Source organism: Salmo salar, chromosome ssa10 (assembly GCF_905237065.1).
Source record: "Salmo salar chromosome ssa10, Ssal_v3.1, whole genome shotgun sequence".
Lineage (NCBI taxonomy): Eukaryota > Metazoa > Chordata > Actinopteri > Salmoniformes > Salmonidae > Salmo > Salmo salar.
The window spans coordinates 117,802,179-117,823,517 of record NC_059451.1 but is presented as its reverse complement, the minus strand read 5'-3'; the positions used below and the strand labels follow the sequence as shown (position 1 = coordinate 117,823,517).

The following is a 21,339-nucleotide window of genomic DNA, read 5'->3' as shown; positions in this document are numbered from 1 at the left end:
AGGCTCTGAGGGGTGGCCAGTACTCTTCTGGCTGTGCCGGGTAGACCAGAGGAACCAGGCTCTGAGAGGTGGCCAGTCCTCTTCTGGCTGTGCCGGGTGGACCAGAGGAACCAGGCTCTGAGGGGTGGCCAGTCCTCTTCTGGCTGTGCCAGGTAGACCAGAGGAACCAGGCTCTGAGGGGTGGCCAGTCCTCTTCTGGCTGTGCCGGGTGGACCAGAGGAACCAGGCTCTGAGAGGTGGCCAGTCCTCTTCTGGCTGAGCCAGGTGGAGAATATAAGATTACAGGGCTTATTAGCATTCCTTTAATGTGCAGCTCAAACGCCTGGTAGAGGATATTTTTCAAGAGTTCTTAAAATTGTAAAACAACAACATATTAGTAATTTAATCATTCTTAAATGATGTTCTAGAGGTCAACAACATTTTACAACCTTGTAATTTCCAATATTATACACAATTAGTACAAAAAATTATGGTAAATGAGATTCGGTTTTGCTCACATTCACATCCTGGTTTTCAACCATCTTTGAATGGGTGTTGGGAGTCCGAAAATTAAAACCACATGATTATTTTACTAAATGGTATTGGTTGAGATGATCAAATATGCCAAATAAAATTCATATGTTTAAATTAATATTGTTTGTCAAAATTAGCTCAACTGTCCTGTTGACCTGCCTGTTTAAGTAACGCAGACGGCCACATTTTCTAGGTTTTATTTATTTACTGATAGCCAGGGGCACACTCCAACACTGACATCATTTACAAAGGAAGCATGTGTTTAGTGAGTCCGACAGATCAGAGGTAGTAGGGACGACCAGGGATGTTCTCTTTGATAATTGTGTGAATTTGACCGTTTTCCTGTCCTGCTAAGCATTCAAAATGTATTGAGTACTTTTGGGTGTCGGGGAAAATGTATGGAGTAAAAAGTACATCATTTTGTTTAGGAATGTAGTGAAGTAAAAGTAAAAATAGTCAAATATAGAAATAGTCAAGTACAGATACCCCAAAAACCTACTTATTAAGTAGTACTTTAAATTATTTTTACTTAAGTACTTTACACCACTGCACTGCGGCCTCGTCGATGTCTCCTGTAGTCCACGATCAGCTCCTTTGTTTTGTTGACGATGAGAGAGAGGTTATTTTCCAGGCACCACTCCAGCAGGGCTCTCACCTTCTCCCTGCAGGCTGTCTCATTGTTGTTGGTAATCAGGTCTACCACTGTTGTGTCGTCAGCAAACTTGATGATTAAGTTGTAGATGTGCGTGTCTACGCAGTCGTGGGTGAACAGGGAGTACAGAAGGTGGCTGAGCACGCACCCCTGAAACGCCCCACCTATGATACCCCACCCACATGGCTGCTTCTTGTCATTATTGTTAGCTATCTGGCCTTTCAGAATCATAACAAAGCATGGCTTCCAGCCCCATTGATATATTTTTGTCATTTAGCAGACGCGTTTATCCAGAACGACTTACAGGAGCAATTAGGGTTCAGTGCTTTGCTCAAGAGCACATTGACAGATTTTTCACGTAGTCAGGTTAGGGATTCGAAGCGCTGACCTTTCGGCTAATGTTCTTAAACGCTAGACTACCTGCCACCACTTCCGTGACATTGTCAGCCATCCCATCAATATTTGCATGTTTATATTCTGTACATATCACTGACACGTACAGTACTAAGAGTGATTATATTTTATTTTTCAAATAATTTACTGTTCAAAATATTCCTCCAGGTAACAAAATAGCCACGACTACTGTATAATATACCTCCAAGTAACAACATAGCCACGACTACTGTATAATATACCTCCAGGTAACAACATAGCCATGACTACTATATAATATACCTCCAGGTAACAACATAGCCATGACTACTGTATAATATACCTCCAGGTAACAACATAGCCATGACTACTGTATAATATACCTCCAGGTAACAACATAGCCATGACTACTGTATAATATACCTCCAGGTAACAACATAGCCATGACTACTGTATATTCAACTACTGTATAATATACCTCCAGGTAACAACATAGCCATGACTACTGTATATTCAACTACTGTATATTCAACTACTATATAATATACCTCCAGGTAACAACATAGCCACGACTACTGTATAATATACCTCCAGGTAACAACATAGCCATGACTACTGTATAATATACCTCCAGGTAACAACATAGCCATGACTACTGTATATTCAACTACTGTATATTCAACTACTATATAATACACCTCCAGGTAACAACATAGCCACGACTACTATATAATATACCTCCAGGTAACAACATAGCCATGACTACTGTATAATATACCTCCAGGTAACAACATAGCCATGACTACTGTATATTCAACTACTGTATATTCAACTACTGTATAATATACCTCCAGGTAACAACATAGCCATGACTACTGTATATTCAACTACTGTATATTCAACTACTATATAATATACCTCCAGGTAACAACATAGCCATGACTACTGTATAATATACCTCCAGGTAACAACATAGCCATGACTACTGTATAATATACCTCCAGGTAACAACATAGCCATGACTACTGTATATTCAACTACTGTATATTCAACTACTATATAATACACCTCCAGGTAACAACATAGCCATGACTACTGTATATTCAACTACTGTATATTCAACTACTATATAATACACCTCCAAGTAACAACATAGCCATGACTACTGTATAATATACCTCCAGGTAACAACATAGCCATGACTACTGTATAATATACCTCCAGGTAACAACATAGCCATGACTACTGTATATTCAACTACTGTATATTCAACTACTATATAATACACCTCCAGGTAACAACATAGCCATGACTACTGTATAATATACCTCCAGGTAACAACATAGCCATGACTACTGTATAATATACCTCCAGGTAACAACATAGCCATGACTACTGTATAATATACCTCCAGGTAACAACATAGCCATGACTACTGTATATTCAACTACTGTATATTCAACTACTATATAATACACCTCCAGGTAACAACATAGCCATGACTACTGTATATTCAACTACTGTATATTCAACTACTATATAATACACCTCCAAGTAACAACATAGCCATGACTACTGTATAATATACCTCCAGGTAACAACATAGCCATGACTACTGTATAATATACCTCCAGGTAACAACATAGCCATGACTACTGTATATTCAACTACTGTATATTCAACTACTATATAATACACCTCCAGGTAACAACATAGCCATGACTACTGTATATTCAACTACTGTATATTCAACTACTATATAATACACCTCCAGGTAACAACATAGCCATGACTACTGTATATTCAACTACTGTATATTCAACTACTATATAATACACCTCCAGGTAACAACATAGCCATGACTACTGTATATTCAACTACTGTATATTCAAAACAACAAAGTCAAAGGGAACAAAATGCAAGCAGCAAACTGAGAACCATAAAATAAAGGCTCATAACTCACGTACACACAGTAGTGTTTGTTTTGAAGAACGGGTTTAATAAGCTTAAACAATCATGTTCAGGTTAAAGCAACGTTTTTACGAACTAAAGTTCAGGAAGTTTAGCAGCAGAAAGATATTTGGTAGAGGAGGTGTTATTACTTCACTCTAGGTTTGATTCCATCCTTGTCTGTGAAGATGTAGGAACTTGAATGAAAACAAACTGTTGTCTATTAGAAGATGTCCCACAACTAAATTCAAGATTCATTTGTGAACAGAGGATCAGTATTGATTTTGGGCGGTTGTTTATTTTTTACTATAGCATGCTCATACTGGGAACTAACACCAAAAACAACCTCTACCTGCATGCACTGACTACTCAACCAAACATAGAGGTATGGAAAACACTTATCAATATTGGTTCTCTTATTAAACTCACATTAAATACACTTTTACATAATTTGGCTATGAAATATACACTGCTCTCTCAAAATAGACTTTCTATAAAGCTATTACAAATGGTGGATTTTAGTAATATTTCTCTCCCACATTAGTCTATAGCACTTCTGAATCTACAACAAATATAAAGTAAAACAGAAACCTTATATTAAACATAAATGAACTTTTAAACTTTTCTCTAAGACTATATGTAGCATGCCTTGTTAACTCTAAAGTAGCTAGACATTTACTGCGTCACAAAATTTCACAGTTGTTAACAGATCATTTAAAAACGTTTAAAATGCTGCCTGTTCAATCCAGACACATTTAGAATTTGCCAAAAAACGATTGACATTTTTTACATAACAATCCAATTTCAAGAATGCCTTATGCAATCAAACTTGTTTAGCTGCCTCATGGTCTACCAATCATCTGTCCCCACACACAGGCATATCATCACGTACGACCAGACACAGCACAAATTAAATATCCTATCTCTGGTATGTTCACAAGCATCATTCAACTATGGAATGCTGATCGTTAACATTCTCTAGCTGTGTACCTGGAGGAAAAAAAAATCTATTTTAATGACATTTCAGAACATGTGGAAAGACCAACTCAAGCCAAGAAAATCCATTCCCCTTATAAAAAACACATTCCTTTCTCTCCACATTTAAGAAAGTGTTAGTAGATAAAAAGTACAGAAACAACTCAGTTATGAATAGTGTGTACATTAGGTATTTTGAGACATTCACAAGCTCAAGGTTAAATACTCGCTGTCCTATGTGTTGTATGAATAGCTGCTACAGTATATTCATATACATAGATCACGCTATCGAAACATGACACAGAGGTCATATACAGTTAATATGTTACTGTACGAAACATATCCATAATATACAGTTAATGTGTTACTGTACGAAACATATCCATAAAGCATCTTGGGTTAGGAGTGCTGATCTAGGATCAGCCCGTCTCCATCCATGTGATCTTGTTCATTATGATCCCAAAGTTCAAACAGATCCCAGATCAGAACTCCTACTATGAGACTCTTAAAACAAATATGGCCCAAAGACTTCACATGTGAACTGGTGAACTCATCAAAGCCATATCAGAAACAGTGTGGCCGTGCTTGGCATGTGAGCTGACTCATGTAGTCTGGGATGTGGAAGAACAAGAAAATACAGGCGGGGCGTGCTAACTAGTGCTTGACATATTTCGGGTGGCTAATTATACAGTCACTGTATGACAACGCAGACAGAAGCCATGCATGCTCTACTGGGTTAAAATACAATGTCCAACTCTTTCAAATGCTTTGAGCGTTTTCTTTAGCCTGCCTGGAGTGACAGATGGGTGGGGTTTGCCATTTGGGGACTATTATTTTGGTCCATTAAATCAGGATTCTCAATCAAACACAGATAAGGTATTTGAAATTATTTTAGAATAGTATTTCAACCCAAGTCTGTCTGACGGTGCACTAAGTTAAGTTCAGTAAATAAAAGAAGTGACTGTGACTGTGGAGAAAAATAGCTAGGACACTCGTATGTGGGTGAGATGGTTGGTTAAACATAGACTTGAAACACCGGGCTAGGATTGACAGGTGCATTAGGACAGCTGCTAGACTAGCACACATATCTCCCATACAGTTCCCCCTTTAATGGGGACACCATAACAAATAGGCATTTACACAACTCTGAAAACGCAGAATAAACATCCTCACTAATAACAGATTCACTGTAGATAGGACATCTGGAATAATCATTGCATTTTTAAGTAAATGTAAATTGATGAGAAAATATTTTAGAGCGTATGCTTTATAAATTAACTATTGCCTTTAAACATTTTTTGGGGGGAAAGCATCTGTCACTCTAGACTAGAACTATACTAGGTCTTCATTATTAATTTCATTCTAATTGAGAAAAATCCCCATGGTTTGAGCTATTCACAAGACACGGGCACAGACATGAAATTATTTCATGTATTTGACATATTCCTTTAAATAATGAATTACAAGTGTAGATATAATAATATTTTATCAGAAAGATTCTACTAGGACTTATTTACAACATCATATGGATTTTTATTTATTTATTTAACCTCATTTATTTATTTAAGAGTTTTAATTCAGCAGATGTGCAAGACGCAGAGGAGGTTCTTGTTAAAAGATGACCAATCAATTAACATATTAATAAATACATTTAGTAAAATACAAGATGAGAGTTGTATAAGAGTAGTATAAGACATTTAAACTCAGGACCAATTCAGTCCCATAGTCAAGACCCGTGAGACAGACAGAGAGACAGGGACAGAATGAGATGCCAGAGGGGCAGAACCAGCAAGATTTATGCGGAAAGGTACTGTCCAATTAAATGTAAGTATCCACACTATCTTCTCAGCTTCATGAAGACCTGTGTCCCCCAGAACAGGAGAGAAAAGGAGTCCATCTTTTCCATCAGAACTATGAGCACTCCTGTTTTCTGAAGTTTTTCTTTTGAAGATGCTCCTGTTTTCTGAATTAGAAGAATGGTGTGTGATCTGTTGTTCGTCCCAGATTGATGTGATAACGGGGTGGGGATGGAGGGTAGTTGTCTATAAGCAGACATTACCTTCTTTGTCAGTATAACTTGTTACTGATCTGACCTGCTCAACATCTGCACCTGCTCGACCTCTCAACAAGCTAGCCACGATCAGAAGCACAGCTGTTGCCACGGTGACAGTCAGAATAGGGGTTCCGTTCTATATCACACCCCTGAGGACGCAGAGAGAGAAATCAGAGGTCGTATTTAGAGATGTAAGCACACTTACTGTGAGACACACACACACACACACACACACACACACACACACACACACACACACACACACACACACACACACACACACACACACACACACACACACACAAGCACTTAGTGCACTCATTAAGTACACTCAGACACATTTTGGACGTAGAAAAGAGTAAATAATCAAACACTAATCTAGCAGTGATGTCATACTGGAGAGCACTGTATGAAACGGCCCACCTGTCCCATGTCTGTCACCCAAAAATACTTGGTATGTTTTATGCATGTGCTGTATGTCTCATGATAAATGTGACTTTGTAATTGGAAGTCTCTAGCTAGCAACTATCCAATTATAGAAAAAGTGTATTGCCACTCCTAGGTCAATTCTCAGGACCTGATCAAACCAAAACTCTGTTGACCTTTCCTGCAGTCGAATGATCAAAGCGACCTCTGGTGGCCTCATGGGTGGAATGTCATTTATATTTTTCATAATTTTATAATTAATAAACTATTATTTTTTTTTTTTGCTGAAATCTGGTGTATCTATATCAAACGGTTTTATTGTATTTCAGTCATCTGTGATGTACACTGAACAAAAATATAAATGCAACATGCAACAATTTCAAAGATTTTACTGAGTTACAGTTCATATAAGGAAATCAGTCAATGGCAATAAACTCATTACACCCTAATTGATGGATTTCACATGACTGGGCAGGGGCGCAGCCATAGGTGGGCCTGGGAGGGCATTGGCCCACCCACATGCCCCACCCACCCCCAGCCAATCCGAATACATTTTTCCTCACAAAAGGGCTTTATTACAGACAGAAATACTTCTAAGCACCCCCGTCCCCTTCCTCAGACGATCTTGCAGGTGAAGAAGCCAGATGTGGAGGTCCTGGGCTGGCGTTGTTACATGTACTGCAACGTTGGAGGCGGTTTATGGTAGAGAAATGAACATTAAATTATCTGGCAACAGCTCTGGTGGACATTCCTGCAGTCAGCATGCCAATTGCACCCTCAAAACTTGAGACATCTGTGGCATTGTGTTGTGTTACAAAACTGCACATTTGAGTGACCTTTTATTGTCCCCAGCACAAGGTGTACCTGTGTAATGATCACGCTGTTTAATTAGCTTATTAATATGCCACACTTGTCAGGTGGATGGATTATCTTTGCAAAGGAGAAATGCTCACTAACAGGGATGTAAACAAATTTGTGCATAACATTTCAGAGAAATACGTTTTTTGTTCATATGGATCATTTCTGACATCTTTTATTTGAGCCCATGAAAAATGGGATCAACACTTTACATGTTGCGTTTATATTTTTGCTCAATATATATATATATATTGGGATGAAAACTCAAAATGGAATACATCTCAACTCTATATCTGACACGGTACAGTCCATAACCATGTGTGTGAGGTGTTCACTTTTGTTTCAAAGTAGATTTCTTAAAGACTACCAAGAAACACTCTGGGTGACCCTGATTTAGCCCACTGCAGTAAAAGGTTAAACTGTAAGAAAGGCCCTGAGACTCTAAGAATACTTTACTTGACTACCTAATTTTACTTTACTGAACTACGTACAGTAATATCTGTATATTAGATGCATAGCCAAAGTGCAGACGACCGACAGACAGAGAAGTATCCTTCCTCCTACCTTGCTTTCTGTGACGCCAGCTCGGACAACCAGCACCAAACCACTCCCAATATTACAATCATTCCTATGAAGGGGATGGAGAGAACAGGAGACTCAGACGAATGGATGTAGCTCTGGATGAAGGGAAGAAAACGAGGGACGGGTGGATGGAGATGGAGGGAGGAATGGAGAGAACGAAATAATAAATGAGTGGAGGGCATATGGACACCACAAAATCACACAAATAATTCAACACCGAAACATGATATGGCTGTGGTATAAAGGGGGAGGGAAGTCATGACATGGACTTAGATGGATAACTGGATGGATGGATAGATGGACGGACTGAGACAGATGGATAGATGGACGGACTGAGACGGATGGATAGATGGACGGACTGAGACGGATAGATAGATGGACGGACTGAGACGGATGGATAGATGGACGGACTGAGACAGATAGATAGATGGACGGACTGAGACGGATGGATAGACGGATGGACTGAGACAGATAGATAGATGGACGGACTGAGACGGATGGATAGATGGACGGACTGAGACAGATAGATAGATGGACGGACTGAGACGGATGGATAGATGGATGGACTGAGACAGATAGATAGATGGACGGACTGAGACGGATGGATAGATGGACGGACTGAGACAGATAGATAAATGGACGGACTGAGACAGATAGATAGATGGACGGACTGAGACAGATAGATAGATGGACGGACTGAGACAGATAGATAGATGGACGGACTGAGACAGATAGATAGATGGACGGACTGAGACAGATAGATAGATGGACGGACTGAGACGGATGGATAGATGGACGGACTGAGACAGATGGATAGATGGACGGACTGAGACGTATGGATAGATGGACGGACTGAGACAGATGGATAGATGGACGGACTGAGACAGATAGATAGATGGACGGACTGAGACGGATGGATAGATGGACGGACTGAGACAGATAGATAGATGGACGGACTGAGACGGATGGATAGATGGACGGACTGAGACAGATGGATAGATGGACGGACTGAGACGTATAGATAGATGGACGGACTGAGACAGATGGATAGATGGACGGACTGAGACAGATGGATAGATGGACGGACAGAGACAGATGGATAGATGGACGGACTGAGACAGATGGATAGATGGACGGACAGCAGATGGATAGATGGACGGACTGAGACAGATGGATAGATGGACGGACAGAGACAGATGGATAGATGGACGGACTGAGACAGATGGATAGATGGACGGACAGCAGATGGATAGATGGACGGACTGAGACAGATGGATAGATGGACAGACTGAGACAGATGGATAGTTGGACGGACTGAGACAGATAGACAGACAGATAAACAGATAGATAGATGGATAGATGGATGGATGCATCCGCATACTTTTGGTCATGTGGTGTAAATTCAAAGATTTTAAGAATGTAAGTACAGTGTGTGTAAGTATGTATGTGCTTATATGTGGCTGAAATTGTCTGTGGTGACAAAACAAACAACAATGAAAAATGGAAAATAGTGACACTAAACAAGATGTTGAAAGACCTGTTGAAAACCTCCTAACTCTATCTTCATTCATTTCCCATGTCCACGTTAGACACATATGAGGCATGTGGACATATAGTAAAAAGCACAGGGACATTATTTGTAGACTGAGACAGAGTAGGGACAGTCAGACCGTTTGACACCAAGCACAGGGACATTATTTGTAGACTGAGACAGAGTAGGGACAGTCAGACAGTTTGACACCAAGCACAGGGACATTATTTGTAGACTGAGACAGAGTAGGGACAGTCAGACCGTTTGACACCAAGCACAGGGACATTATTTGTAGACTGAGACAGAGTAGGGACAGTCAGACAGTTTGACACCAAGCACAGGGACATTATTTGTAGACTGAGACAGAGTAGGGACAGTCAGACCGTTTGACACCAAGCACAGGGACATTATTTGTAGACTGGGACAGAGTAGGGACAGTCAGACAGTTTGACACCAAGCACAGGGACATTATTTGTAGACTGAGACAGAGTAGGGACAGTCAGACAGTTTGACACCAAGCACAGGGACATTATTTGTAGACTGGGACAGAGTAGGGACAGTCAGACAGTTTGACACCAAGCACAGGGACAGTTGGTTTTGCCGCAGGGAGGGCATTACACAGACAAAGTGAAAGTCAGATTGCAGTGCCAGACAGAGATCATAGCTCTCTAGCATGATCTGACAGTTAATGTCAGCTTATATCAAATATATTATAATATGCAGTCAATTAGATATATAAATACATATATGAATATATATGTGAATATATATTTTTACAGTATCTACACACATAACACATGTATAGGTGTGATGTGAATAGGTGTGATGTGTTTTCTACAAAAACTTTAAAGTTTCCCGCAAATGAAAACAAGAAATACAGCAAACACAATAGCAAAAAACTCAAGCAGAGAAATGTGGAAGTCAGAAAACAGTCAGAAACAGTCAGAATAGACACCATACGACCAAAAAGCCTTGCGATAGACTTGCAATATACCATTATTAATTCCTATCACTATGGTGACCCCTGGGACCCCTGACCTCTAACCCCAGTGTGACCTCTCACCTGCCCCCCTCCAGCCAGCCTCTCCAACTCTGCCTTGCAGCGCAGTAGCTCCTCCTCCATCCCCTCCCTCTCCCTCTGGCTGCAGTCATACAGCACCTGTAGCTCCCTCAGCTCGGTCTTCAAACCGTCACACTGAGGGAGACAGAGTAGAGCAAACCATCTAATAATCATCGAATAATCACCTAAATGAAAGCTAGACAGTCAGGGAGCATCCAAAATTTAAAAAAACAATGGATAGAGGACATATTTTTTTAAATTTTTAGGGCGAGGAAATATATAACCAATTTTCAGTGCGACTCTCCAGACCTGGTTGATGAGGCAAAATTAGTGGAGCGGGTCGAGATCTTCAAGTTCCTTGGTGTCCACAGGACCAATGAACTATCATGGTCCAAACACACCAGGACATTTGTGAAGAGGGCATGACAACACCTTTTCCCCCTCAGTAGACTGAAAAGATTTGGCATGGGTCCTGAGATCCTCAAAAGGTTCTACAGCTGCACCATCGAGAGCATCCTGACCGGTTGCATCACCGCCTGGTATGGTAACTGCTTGGCATCTGACCGTAAGACGCGACAGAGGGTAGTGAGTACGGCCCAGAACATCACTGGGGCCAAGCTTCCTGCAATCCAGGACCTACAGTACCGGTCAAAAGTTTGGACACACCTATTCATTCAAGGGTTTTTCTTTATTTTTAACATTTTCTATATTGTAGAATAATAGTGAAGACATAAAAACTATTTAATAACACATATGGAATCATTTAGTAATCCAAAAAGTGTTAAACAAATCAAAATATATTTGAGATTTGAGATTCTTCAAAGTAGTCACCCTTTGCCTTGATGACAGCTTTGCACACTCTTGGCAGTCTCTCAACCAGCTTCATGGGGAAGTCACCTGGAATGCATTTCAATGAACAGGTGTGCCTTGTTCAAAGTTAATTTGTGGACTTTCTTTCCTTCTTAATGTGTTTGAGCCAATCAGTTGTGTTGTGACAAGGTAGGGGTGGTATACAGAAGAGAGCCCTATTTGGTAAAAGACCAAGTCCATATTATGGCGAGAACAGCTCAAATAAGCAAAGAGTAACAACAGTCCATCATTACTTTAAGACATGACTTGCCTAGTTAAATAAAACTTTCATAAAATAAATAAATATAAATGAAGGTCAGTCAATAAAACCATCAAGCGCTACGATGAGGACCGCCACAGGAAAGGAAGACCCAGAGTTACCTCTGCTGCAGAGGATTAGTTCATTAGAGTTACCAGCCTCAGAGTGCAGCCCAAATATATGCTTCACAGAGTTCAAGTAACAGACACATCTCAACATCAACTGTTCAGAGGAGACTGCGTGAATCTGGCCTTCATGGTCGAATTGCTGCGAAGAAACCACTGCTAAAGGACACCAATAATAAGAAGAGACTTGCTTGGGCCAAGAAACATGAGCAATGGACATTAGACTGGTGGAAATCTGTCCTTTGGTCTGATTCCAAATTTGAGATTTTTGGTTCCAACCGCCGTGTCTTTGTGAGACGCAGAGTAGGTGAACGGATGATCTCACCATGTGTAGTCCCCAGATGACCTGGACTCCACAATTCCCCCGACCTCAACCCAATTGAGATGGTTTGGAATTAATTGGACCTCAGAGTGAAGGAAAGCAGCCAACAAGTGCTCAGCATATGTGGGTACTCCTTAAAGACTGTTGGAAAAGCATTCCTCATGAAGCTGGTTGAGAGAATGCCAAGAATGTGCAAAGCTGTCATCAAGGCTAAGGGTGGCTACTTTGAAGAATCTCAAATATAAAATATATTTTGATTTGTTTAACACTTTTTTGGTTTCTACATGATTCCATATGTGCTTTTTCATAGTTTTGATGTCTTCACTATTATTCCACAATGTAGAAAATATTAAAAAATAAAGAAAAACCCTTGAATGAGTAGGTATGTCCAAACTTATGACTGGTACTGTATATACTAGGCAGTGTCAGAGGAAGGCCCCTAAAATTGTCAAAGATCCAGTTACCCAAGTCATAGACTGTTCTCTCTGCTACCGCACGGCAAGCAGTACTGGAGCGCCAAGTCTTGGACTAAAAGGCTCCTTAACAGCTTCTATCCCCAAGCCATAAGATTGCTGAACAATTAATCACATGGCCACTGGATTATTTACATTAACCCCCCCTTTGTTTATACACTGCTGCTACTCGCTGTTTATTATCTATGCATAGTCACTTTACAAATGACCTCGACTAACTTGTACCCTCGCTCATTGACTCGGTACCCCCAGTATATAGCCTCATTACTAACCTGTACCCTCGCTCATTGACTCGGTACCCCCAGTATATAGCCTCATTACTAACCTGTACCCTCGCTCATTGACTCAGTACCCCCAGTATATAGCCTCATTACTAACTTGTACCCTCGCTCATTACATTTTTTAAAACATTTTTAGTCATTTAGCAGACGCTCTTATCCAGAGCAACTTACAGTAGTGAATGCATACATTTCATTTCATGCATTTTTTTATTTATTTATTTTTTGTACTGGCCGCCCGCGAGAATCGAACCCACAACCCTGGCGTTGCACACACCATGCTGGCGTTGCAAACACCATGCTCTACCAACTGAGCTACAGTTGAGTACTGGGGGTACTCATTGACTCAGTACCCCCAGTATATAGCCTCATTACTAACCTGTACCCTCGCTCATTGACTCGGTACCCACAGTATATAGCCTCATTACTGTTATGTTATTTTTTTAAACTTTTACTTTATTTAGTAAATATTTTCTTAACTCTATTTCTTGAACTGCATTGTTGGTGAAGGGCTTCTAAGTAAGCATTTCAAGGTAAGGTCTACACTTGTTGTACTCGGCGCATGTGACAAATACAATTTGATTTGATTTATTAACAAAGCCCTTTTTACATCCACAGATGTCACGAAGAGCTTTACAGTAACCTGGGTTATACCTCAAAGAGCAAGCAGAAGGACAGTGGCAAATGAACACTCCCTGGAAAGAACACTTGTGGAACACCTCAGAACAGAGGTTATGTAAACAGCAGGCCAGGTTAGTGCATTGTGTTGTGTTGTCCATTACTGCAGTACCTAAAAATAAGTATTAGCCACTTGTGTGACAGGGTAGTCTGTGATTGGCTAGCTGTTTCTCTGATGTTTTATTTTGCTACTGTGCTATGTGTGGTGTGTGAGTCACTCAGTATAGTTCTAAATGTGGGAGTGGGAGTCGTACTTTTCTGTGCCACAATGACTCGCCTAAAAACACCCCTTGAACCACCTAATCGTTTCTTGCCCAAGCACAGTAGAAATTCAGTTGGCATCAATGACTACTGTACCATCATTGTATCTCCTAATCTTCTTCATCTTATGTAGCGTACCTGTCTCTGTACCAGTGAGGCCTTCTCCTCAGCTTGTTTCAGCTGGTCCCTCAGTGAGACGATCTCCCCGAATCCTCCATTCCAGCCGGTGGGGGTCATGGGCTTCCCGTCGAACGAGATGTTCTTCTGAATGGACACGTCCTTCAGGCGGCAGTTGGTGGCTGTACCCGTTGACTGGCACTCTGTCATGGTCATGTAGCTCTCAGCCATGCCCCCCATCTCTGTGCCCACTCCGATTCCGGTGTCCTCCCCATCCTCCTTCAGGGACAGGTGGCTGTTGGAACTGGGATGGACAGAGAGGAGACAAGAAAATGACACATTTATAAAGTGAATGATAATGGACAAGAAGAACAATAACAAGAAGAACAATAACAAGGAGAACAATAACAAGGAGAACAATAACAAGAAGAACAATAACAAGAAGAACAATAACAAGAAGAACAATAACAAGAAGAACAATAACAAGAAGAACAATAACAAGGAGAACAATAACAAGAAGAACAATAACAAGGAGAACAATAACAAGGAGAACAATAACAAGGAGAACAAGAACAAGGAGAACAATAACAAGAAGAACAATAACAAGAAGAACAATAACAAGAAGAACAATAACAAGGAGAACAATAACAAGAAGAACAATAACAAGGAGAACAATAACAAGGAGAACAATAACAAGGAGAACAATAACAAGGAGAACAATAACAAGGAGAACAATAACAAGGAGAACAATAACAAGGAGAACAATAACAAGAAGAACAATAACAAGAAGAACAATAACAAGAAGAACAATAACAAGGAGAACAATAACAAGAAGAACAACAATAACAAGGAGAACAATAACAAGGAGAACAATAACAAGGAGAACAATAACAAGAACAATAACAAGGAGAACAATAACAAGGAGAACAATAACAAGGAGAACAATAACAAGAAGAACAATAACAAGAAGAACAATAACAAGAAGAACAATAACAAGGAGAACAATAACAAGGAGAACAATAACAAGAAGAACAATAACAAGGAGAACAATAACAAGGAGAACAATAACAAGGAGAACAATAACAAGAAGAACAATAACAAGAAGAACAATAACAAGAACAATAACAAGGAGAACAATAACAAGAAGAACAATAACAAGAAGAACAATAACAAGGAGAACAATAACAAGAAGAACAATAACAAGAAGAACAATAACAAGGAGAACAATAACAAGGAGAACAATAACAAGGAGAACAATAACAAGAAGAACAATAACAAGGAGAACAATAACAAGAAGAACAATAACAAGAACAATAACAAGGAGAACAATAACAAGGAGAACAATAACAAGAAGAACAATAACAAGAAGAACAATAACAAGAAGAAGAAGAACAATAACAAGAAGAACAATAACAAGGAGAACAATAACAAGGAGAACAATAACAAGGAGAACAATAACAAGGAGAACAATAACAAGAAGAACAATAACAAGAAGAACAATAACAAGAAGAACAATAACAAGAACAATAACAAGGAGAACAATAACAAGAAGAACAATAACAAGGAGAACAATAACAAGGAGAACAATAACAAGAAGAACAATAACAAGAAGAACAATAACAAGAAGAACAATAACAAGAACAATAACAAGGAGAACAATAACAAGGAGAACAATAACAAGAAGAACAATAACAAGAAGAACAATAACAAGAAGAACAATAACAAGGAGAACAATAACAAGGAGAACAATAACAAGGAGAACAATAACAAGGAGAACAATAACAAGAAGAACAATAACAAGAAGAACAATAACAAGAAGAACAATAACAAGAACAATAACAAGGAGAACAATAACAAGAAGAACAATAACAAGGAGAACAATAACAAGGAGAACAATAACAAGAAGAACAATAACAAGAAGAACAATAACAAGAAGAACAATAACAAGAACAATAACAAGGAGAACAATAACAAGAAGAACAATAACAAGAAGAACAATAACAAGGAGAACAATAACAAGAAGAACAATAACAAGGAGAACAATAACAAGAAGAACAATAACAAGAAGAACAATAACAAGGAGAACAATAACAAGGAGAACAATAACAAGAAGAACAATAACAAGAAGAACAATAACAAGAAGAACAATAACAAGGAGAACAATAACAAGGAGAACAATAACGAGGAGAACAATAACAAGAAGAACAATAACAAGGAGAACAATAACAAGAAGAACAATAACAAGAAGAACAATAACAAGGAGAACAATAACAAGGAGAACAATAACGAGGAGAACAATAACAAGAAGAACAATAACGAGGAGAACAATAACAAGAAGAACAATAACAAGGAGAACAATAACAAGAAGAACAATAACAAGGAGAACAATAACAAGGAGAACAATAACAAGGAGAACAATAACAAGGAGAACAATAACAAGAAGAACAATAACAAGGAGAACAATAACAAGAAGAACAATAACAAGAAGAACAATAACAAGGAGAACAATAACAAGGAGAACAATAACAAGAAGAACAATAACAAGAAGAACAATAACAAGAAGAACAATAACAAGAAGAACAATAACAAGGAGAACAATAACAAGAAGAACAATAACAAGAAGAACAATAACAAGGAGAACAATAACAAGGAGAACAATAACAAGAAGAACAATAACAAGAAGAACAATAACAAGAAGAACAATAACAAGAAGAACAATAACAAGGAGAACAATAACAAGAAGAACAATAACAAGGAGAACAATAACAAGGAGAACAATAACAAGGAGAACAATAACGAGGAGAACAATAACAAGAAGAACAATAACAAGAAGAACAATAACAAGAACAATAACAAGGAGAACAATAACAAGAAGAACAATAACAAGGAGAACAATAACAAGGAGAACAATAACAAGAAGAACAATAACAAGGAGAACAATAACAAGAAGAACAATAACAAGAAGAACAATAACAAGGAGAACAATAACAAGGAGAACAATAACGAGGAGAACAATAACAAGAAGAACAATAACAAGGAGAACAATAACAAGAAGAACAATAACAAGGAGAACAATAACGAGGAGAACAATAACAAGAAGAACAATAACAAGAAGAACAATAACAAGAAGAACAATAACAAGGAGAACAATAACAAGAAGAACAATAACAAGAAGAACAATAACAAGAAGAACAATAACAAGGAGAATGTCACGTCCTGGCCAGTATGAGGGTTAATTGTCATTGTAGTTTGGTCAGGACGTGGCAGAGGGTATTTGTTTTATGTGGTTCAGGGTGGTGTTTTGGTAAAAGGGCGTTTGATTTAGTATTTCCGGGTTTTTGGTTTATGGTCTATGTTTATGTATTTCTATGTGGAGTCTAGTGAGTGTTTTTCTATGGTTGATTAATTGGGGTTGGGACTCTCAATTGAAGGCAGGTGTTCTCTCTTTGCCTTTGATTGAGAGTCCCATATATTAGGGTGCGTTTGTGTTTGTCATTTGTGGGTGATTGTTTCTTGTCTAGCGTATGTGAGCCTGAGAAGACTGTCTATATCGTGAGTTCGTTTTGTTATTTTGTATGTTCATTTTTAGTCTAATAAATGTTCAAGATGAGCCAACACAATTCTGTTGCATATTGGTCCTCCTTTTCCGACGATGATTTTCGCCATATCGTCTGACGCACGAAATCCGTGACAAAGAAGAAGATGTTCTCACCATGTCCTCTGTAGCTGTAGTCTCTCAGTCAGACATCTGTTGTCATTCTTCAATGTCTCACATTCCTCCCTCAACGTGACACACTCCTGCTTCAGTGTTTCTACATCTCCTGAACACACAGGACAGGTACAAGAGTCAGGACAGCACAGGACCATCATACCCCAGTGTCGTTTTCATTAGGTACGACCCAGGAGAAAATGGTGTGAAACAGAGTGAAATGGGGAAGTACTAGCAACACATCCTCCACAGGTTCAGCCACAGGTAAACACTTTGCCGGTTTACATAAAGTATCAACTCTGAGTCTGTACTCATGTGGCCTACCCCTCAAAATCATTCATCCTGTTGTACATGGCCATGCACCTTATAAATAGTCAAGAGACACAATGAGAGACCCAGAAAGACAAAGACCTGGTGTGTGTCTACCTAACGTCAGACTGGAATGTGACACCTATAAGCCTGTGACCCAAACCTAGGGGTCTAAAGTACTTAAGTAAAAATTATTTAAAGTACTACTTAAGTAGTTTTTGGGGTATCTGTACTTTACTTTACTATTTATATTTTTGACAACTTTTACTTCACTACATTCCTTAAGAAATGTATTTACTTTTTACTTCATATATTTTTCTTAACACTCAAAAGTGCTCAATACATTTCAAATGCTTAACAGGACAGGAAAATGGCCCAATTCACGTAATTCTCAAGAGAACATCCCTGGTCATCCCTACTGCCTCTGATCTGATGGACTCACTAAACACAAATGCTTTGTTTGTAAATGATGTCTGAGTGTTGGAGTGTGCCTCAGCCAACCAAAAATAATAATGTCTGAGTGTTGGAGTGTGCCTCAGCCAACCAAAAATAATGATGTCTGAGTGTTGGAGTGTGCCTCAGCCAATCATAAATAAATAAATAATAATAATGGTACCGTCTAGTTTGCTTAATATAAGGAATTTGAAATGGTTTATACTTTTACTTTTACTTTTGAGACTTAAGTACATTTAAAACCAAATTCTTTTAGACTTTTACTCAAGAAGTATTTTACTGGGTGACTTTCACTTTTACTTAAGTCATTTTCTATTAAGGTATCTTTACTTTTAGTCAAGTATGACAATTGGGTACTTTTTCCACAACTGCCCAAACCCTACCGACTCTGCCACACCTAGGCTGTGCTGTCTAGGCATCTATACTGATAACATTATGAAACCTATGCATCAGATGCTGGTTGTGTTATTGCTGGTTGCATCATAGTTAGCAGAGGCGGACTGGCCATCTGGCATTTCAGGAAAATGCCAGACGGCTGGTCCATTTTTTGCCCAGTGGGCCTGTATAACTTGGTTTTGTACGCAAACTGATGATTATCTGGCTAATAATGGGGGATTCAAGTAAAAGAAAAATGGTCCGGTGTGGGGGCTTCAAGGAGAAAAATGGGCCGGTGTGGGGGCTTCAAGGAGGAAAATGGGCTAGTGTGTTAGAAATGCCAGGGCCAATTTCTGGTCCCAGTCTGCCCCTGATGGTTAGCATCTCACAGTCAAACACATAAATCAAGGCTGGGGTTTAATAAAATGTGTTGAGGAAAAGGCTGCAGCATTACAAAAGTGTTTTACACCCCACCGCTTGCTCTCTCATAGTGAGCTGCAGAGGTGGTGGTGGGGGAGAGGGGGTGTGTGTTCGGGATACCAGAAGGGTGATGTCACACTGAGTTAGTCAGGGAATGAGGCAGGGGGGGAGGCACGGTGACATCAGGGACTCTCTCCCAGTACATGACATCACTGCTGTGCTCTTGTAGAGAGGGTCAGGGTGTGACTCAGGGAAGGATGGCTTTACACAAGCTGTTTGCTGATGTTGCTTTGACCTGGGTGGTGGACATGAGATCAGCAAATGTGCTGTGATGACCTTCCCAGATTTTGTGTTGCCACGTGGTGATCTCCAGCTCCTACTTCTGTCTCTCTCCTCTCCTCCCTCCTCTCTTTCTCCTGTCCTCCCCCTCCTCTCCCCACCTCCTCCCCTCTCTCCCACCTCTCTTCCTCCACTCTCTCTCAGCTCCTCTCCTCTCCTGTCCTCCTCCCCTCTCACTTCCTCTCCTCCTCTCCTCTCTCTCTCCTGACCTCTCCTCCCGCTCCTCTCCCCACCACTTCCCCTAAAGCTCTCTCACCTCCTCTCCTCTCCTCCTCTCTCCTCTGACTCTTCATGCTGATCTCGGCACGGAGCGTGGTGATCTCTAGCTCGTACTCCTGTGCCTCCTCGTTGAGCCTCCCCAGCTCGGCCTGATGGCGACAAAGCTCCTCCTGTAGGGAGGCGATGTCGTTCTCCCTCTCAGCCGCCGACTCCTCCGCCGCCTGCTGCAGCAGTAGCACCTGTAATGAATTCATGAATAAATCAATCTCAGCAGCAGCACCTTCAACACAAGCAAGGAACAGTCACGAACTCGCCATCCCTAGAACTCGCAGAGAACACATACATACTTCTGGAACTTGTAACGTAACGTATCCTAAAGTAAAGTGGAATAGCTTAAAGTAAAGTCACCTTAATGTGAATTATTACAAGTAAAGTAAAGCAGCACCTGCTCCTGAGCCAGGCGTAGCTCCTCGTGGGCCTCGGTCAGTTTGCTCTCTTTCTCCTCCTCCAGAGAGTCAATCTCCTCCTGTACCGGACGCAGCTGGGCTACAGGGGAGGACACGCACAAACAAACAGGAACAGGGGTTTAGATGGCTATCGTTACGACAGTGTTTCTCAAAACTCTCCTTCGGGTACCTCGGCTGTTCCGCTTGATCTATTTCCAATCTAGGACACCTGATTCAAGTTATCAACAAATCATCAAACCCACACCTGATTCAACTAATCATCAAACTCACACCTGATTCAACTTATCAACAAATCATCAAACCCACACCTGATTCAACTATTCATCAAACCCACACCTGATTCAACTATTCATCAAACCCAAACCTGATTCAACTAATCATCAAACCAAAACATGATTCAACTATTCATCAAACCCAAGCTTGATTCAACTATTCATCAAACCCAAACCTGATTCAACTAATCATCAAACCAAAACCTGATTCAACTAATCATCAAACCAAAACCTGATTCAACTAATCATCAAACCCAAACCTGATTCAATTAATGATCAAACCCAAACCTGATTCAATTAATCATCAAACCAAAACCTGATTCAACTAATCATCAAACCCAAACCTGATTCAACTATTCATCAAACCCAAACCTGATTCAACTATTCATCAAACCCAAACCTGATTCAATTAATCATCAAACCCAAACCTGATTCAACTATT

The 21,339-nt window shown here is 39.8% G+C and overlaps 1 protein-coding gene across 9 annotated transcripts in view; it reads right to left on the bottom strand.

The window, feature by feature from the left end:
• Window positions 1-3,765: 3,765 nt before the first annotated feature.
• Window positions 3,766-21,339, bottom strand: part of LOC106561691 (coiled-coil domain-containing protein 136) — a 61,288-nt gene continuing 43,714 nt past the window's right edge. For 8 of the 9 annotated variants that reach the window (XM_045688492.1, XM_045688494.1, XM_014125895.2 and 5 more), the window contains 7 exons: window positions 20,604-20,704; window positions 20,196-20,397; window positions 18,047-18,155; window positions 14,356-14,638; window positions 10,976-11,107; window positions 8,364-8,476; window positions 3,766-6,664 (listed from right to left, as the gene is read on the bottom strand). In XM_045688492.1, the coding sequence (XP_045544448.1) occupies window positions 6,652-6,664; window positions 8,364-8,476; window positions 10,976-11,107; window positions 14,356-14,638; window positions 18,047-18,155; window positions 20,196-20,397; window positions 20,604-20,704 (953 nt within the window). In that variant the 3' untranslated portion in view covers window positions 3,766-6,651. The remainder of the gene's footprint in view (window positions 6,665-8,363; window positions 8,477-10,975; window positions 11,108-14,355; window positions 14,639-18,046; window positions 18,156-20,195; window positions 20,398-20,603; window positions 20,705-21,339) is intronic. The other variant, XR_001318881.2, reaches the window with a different exon arrangement.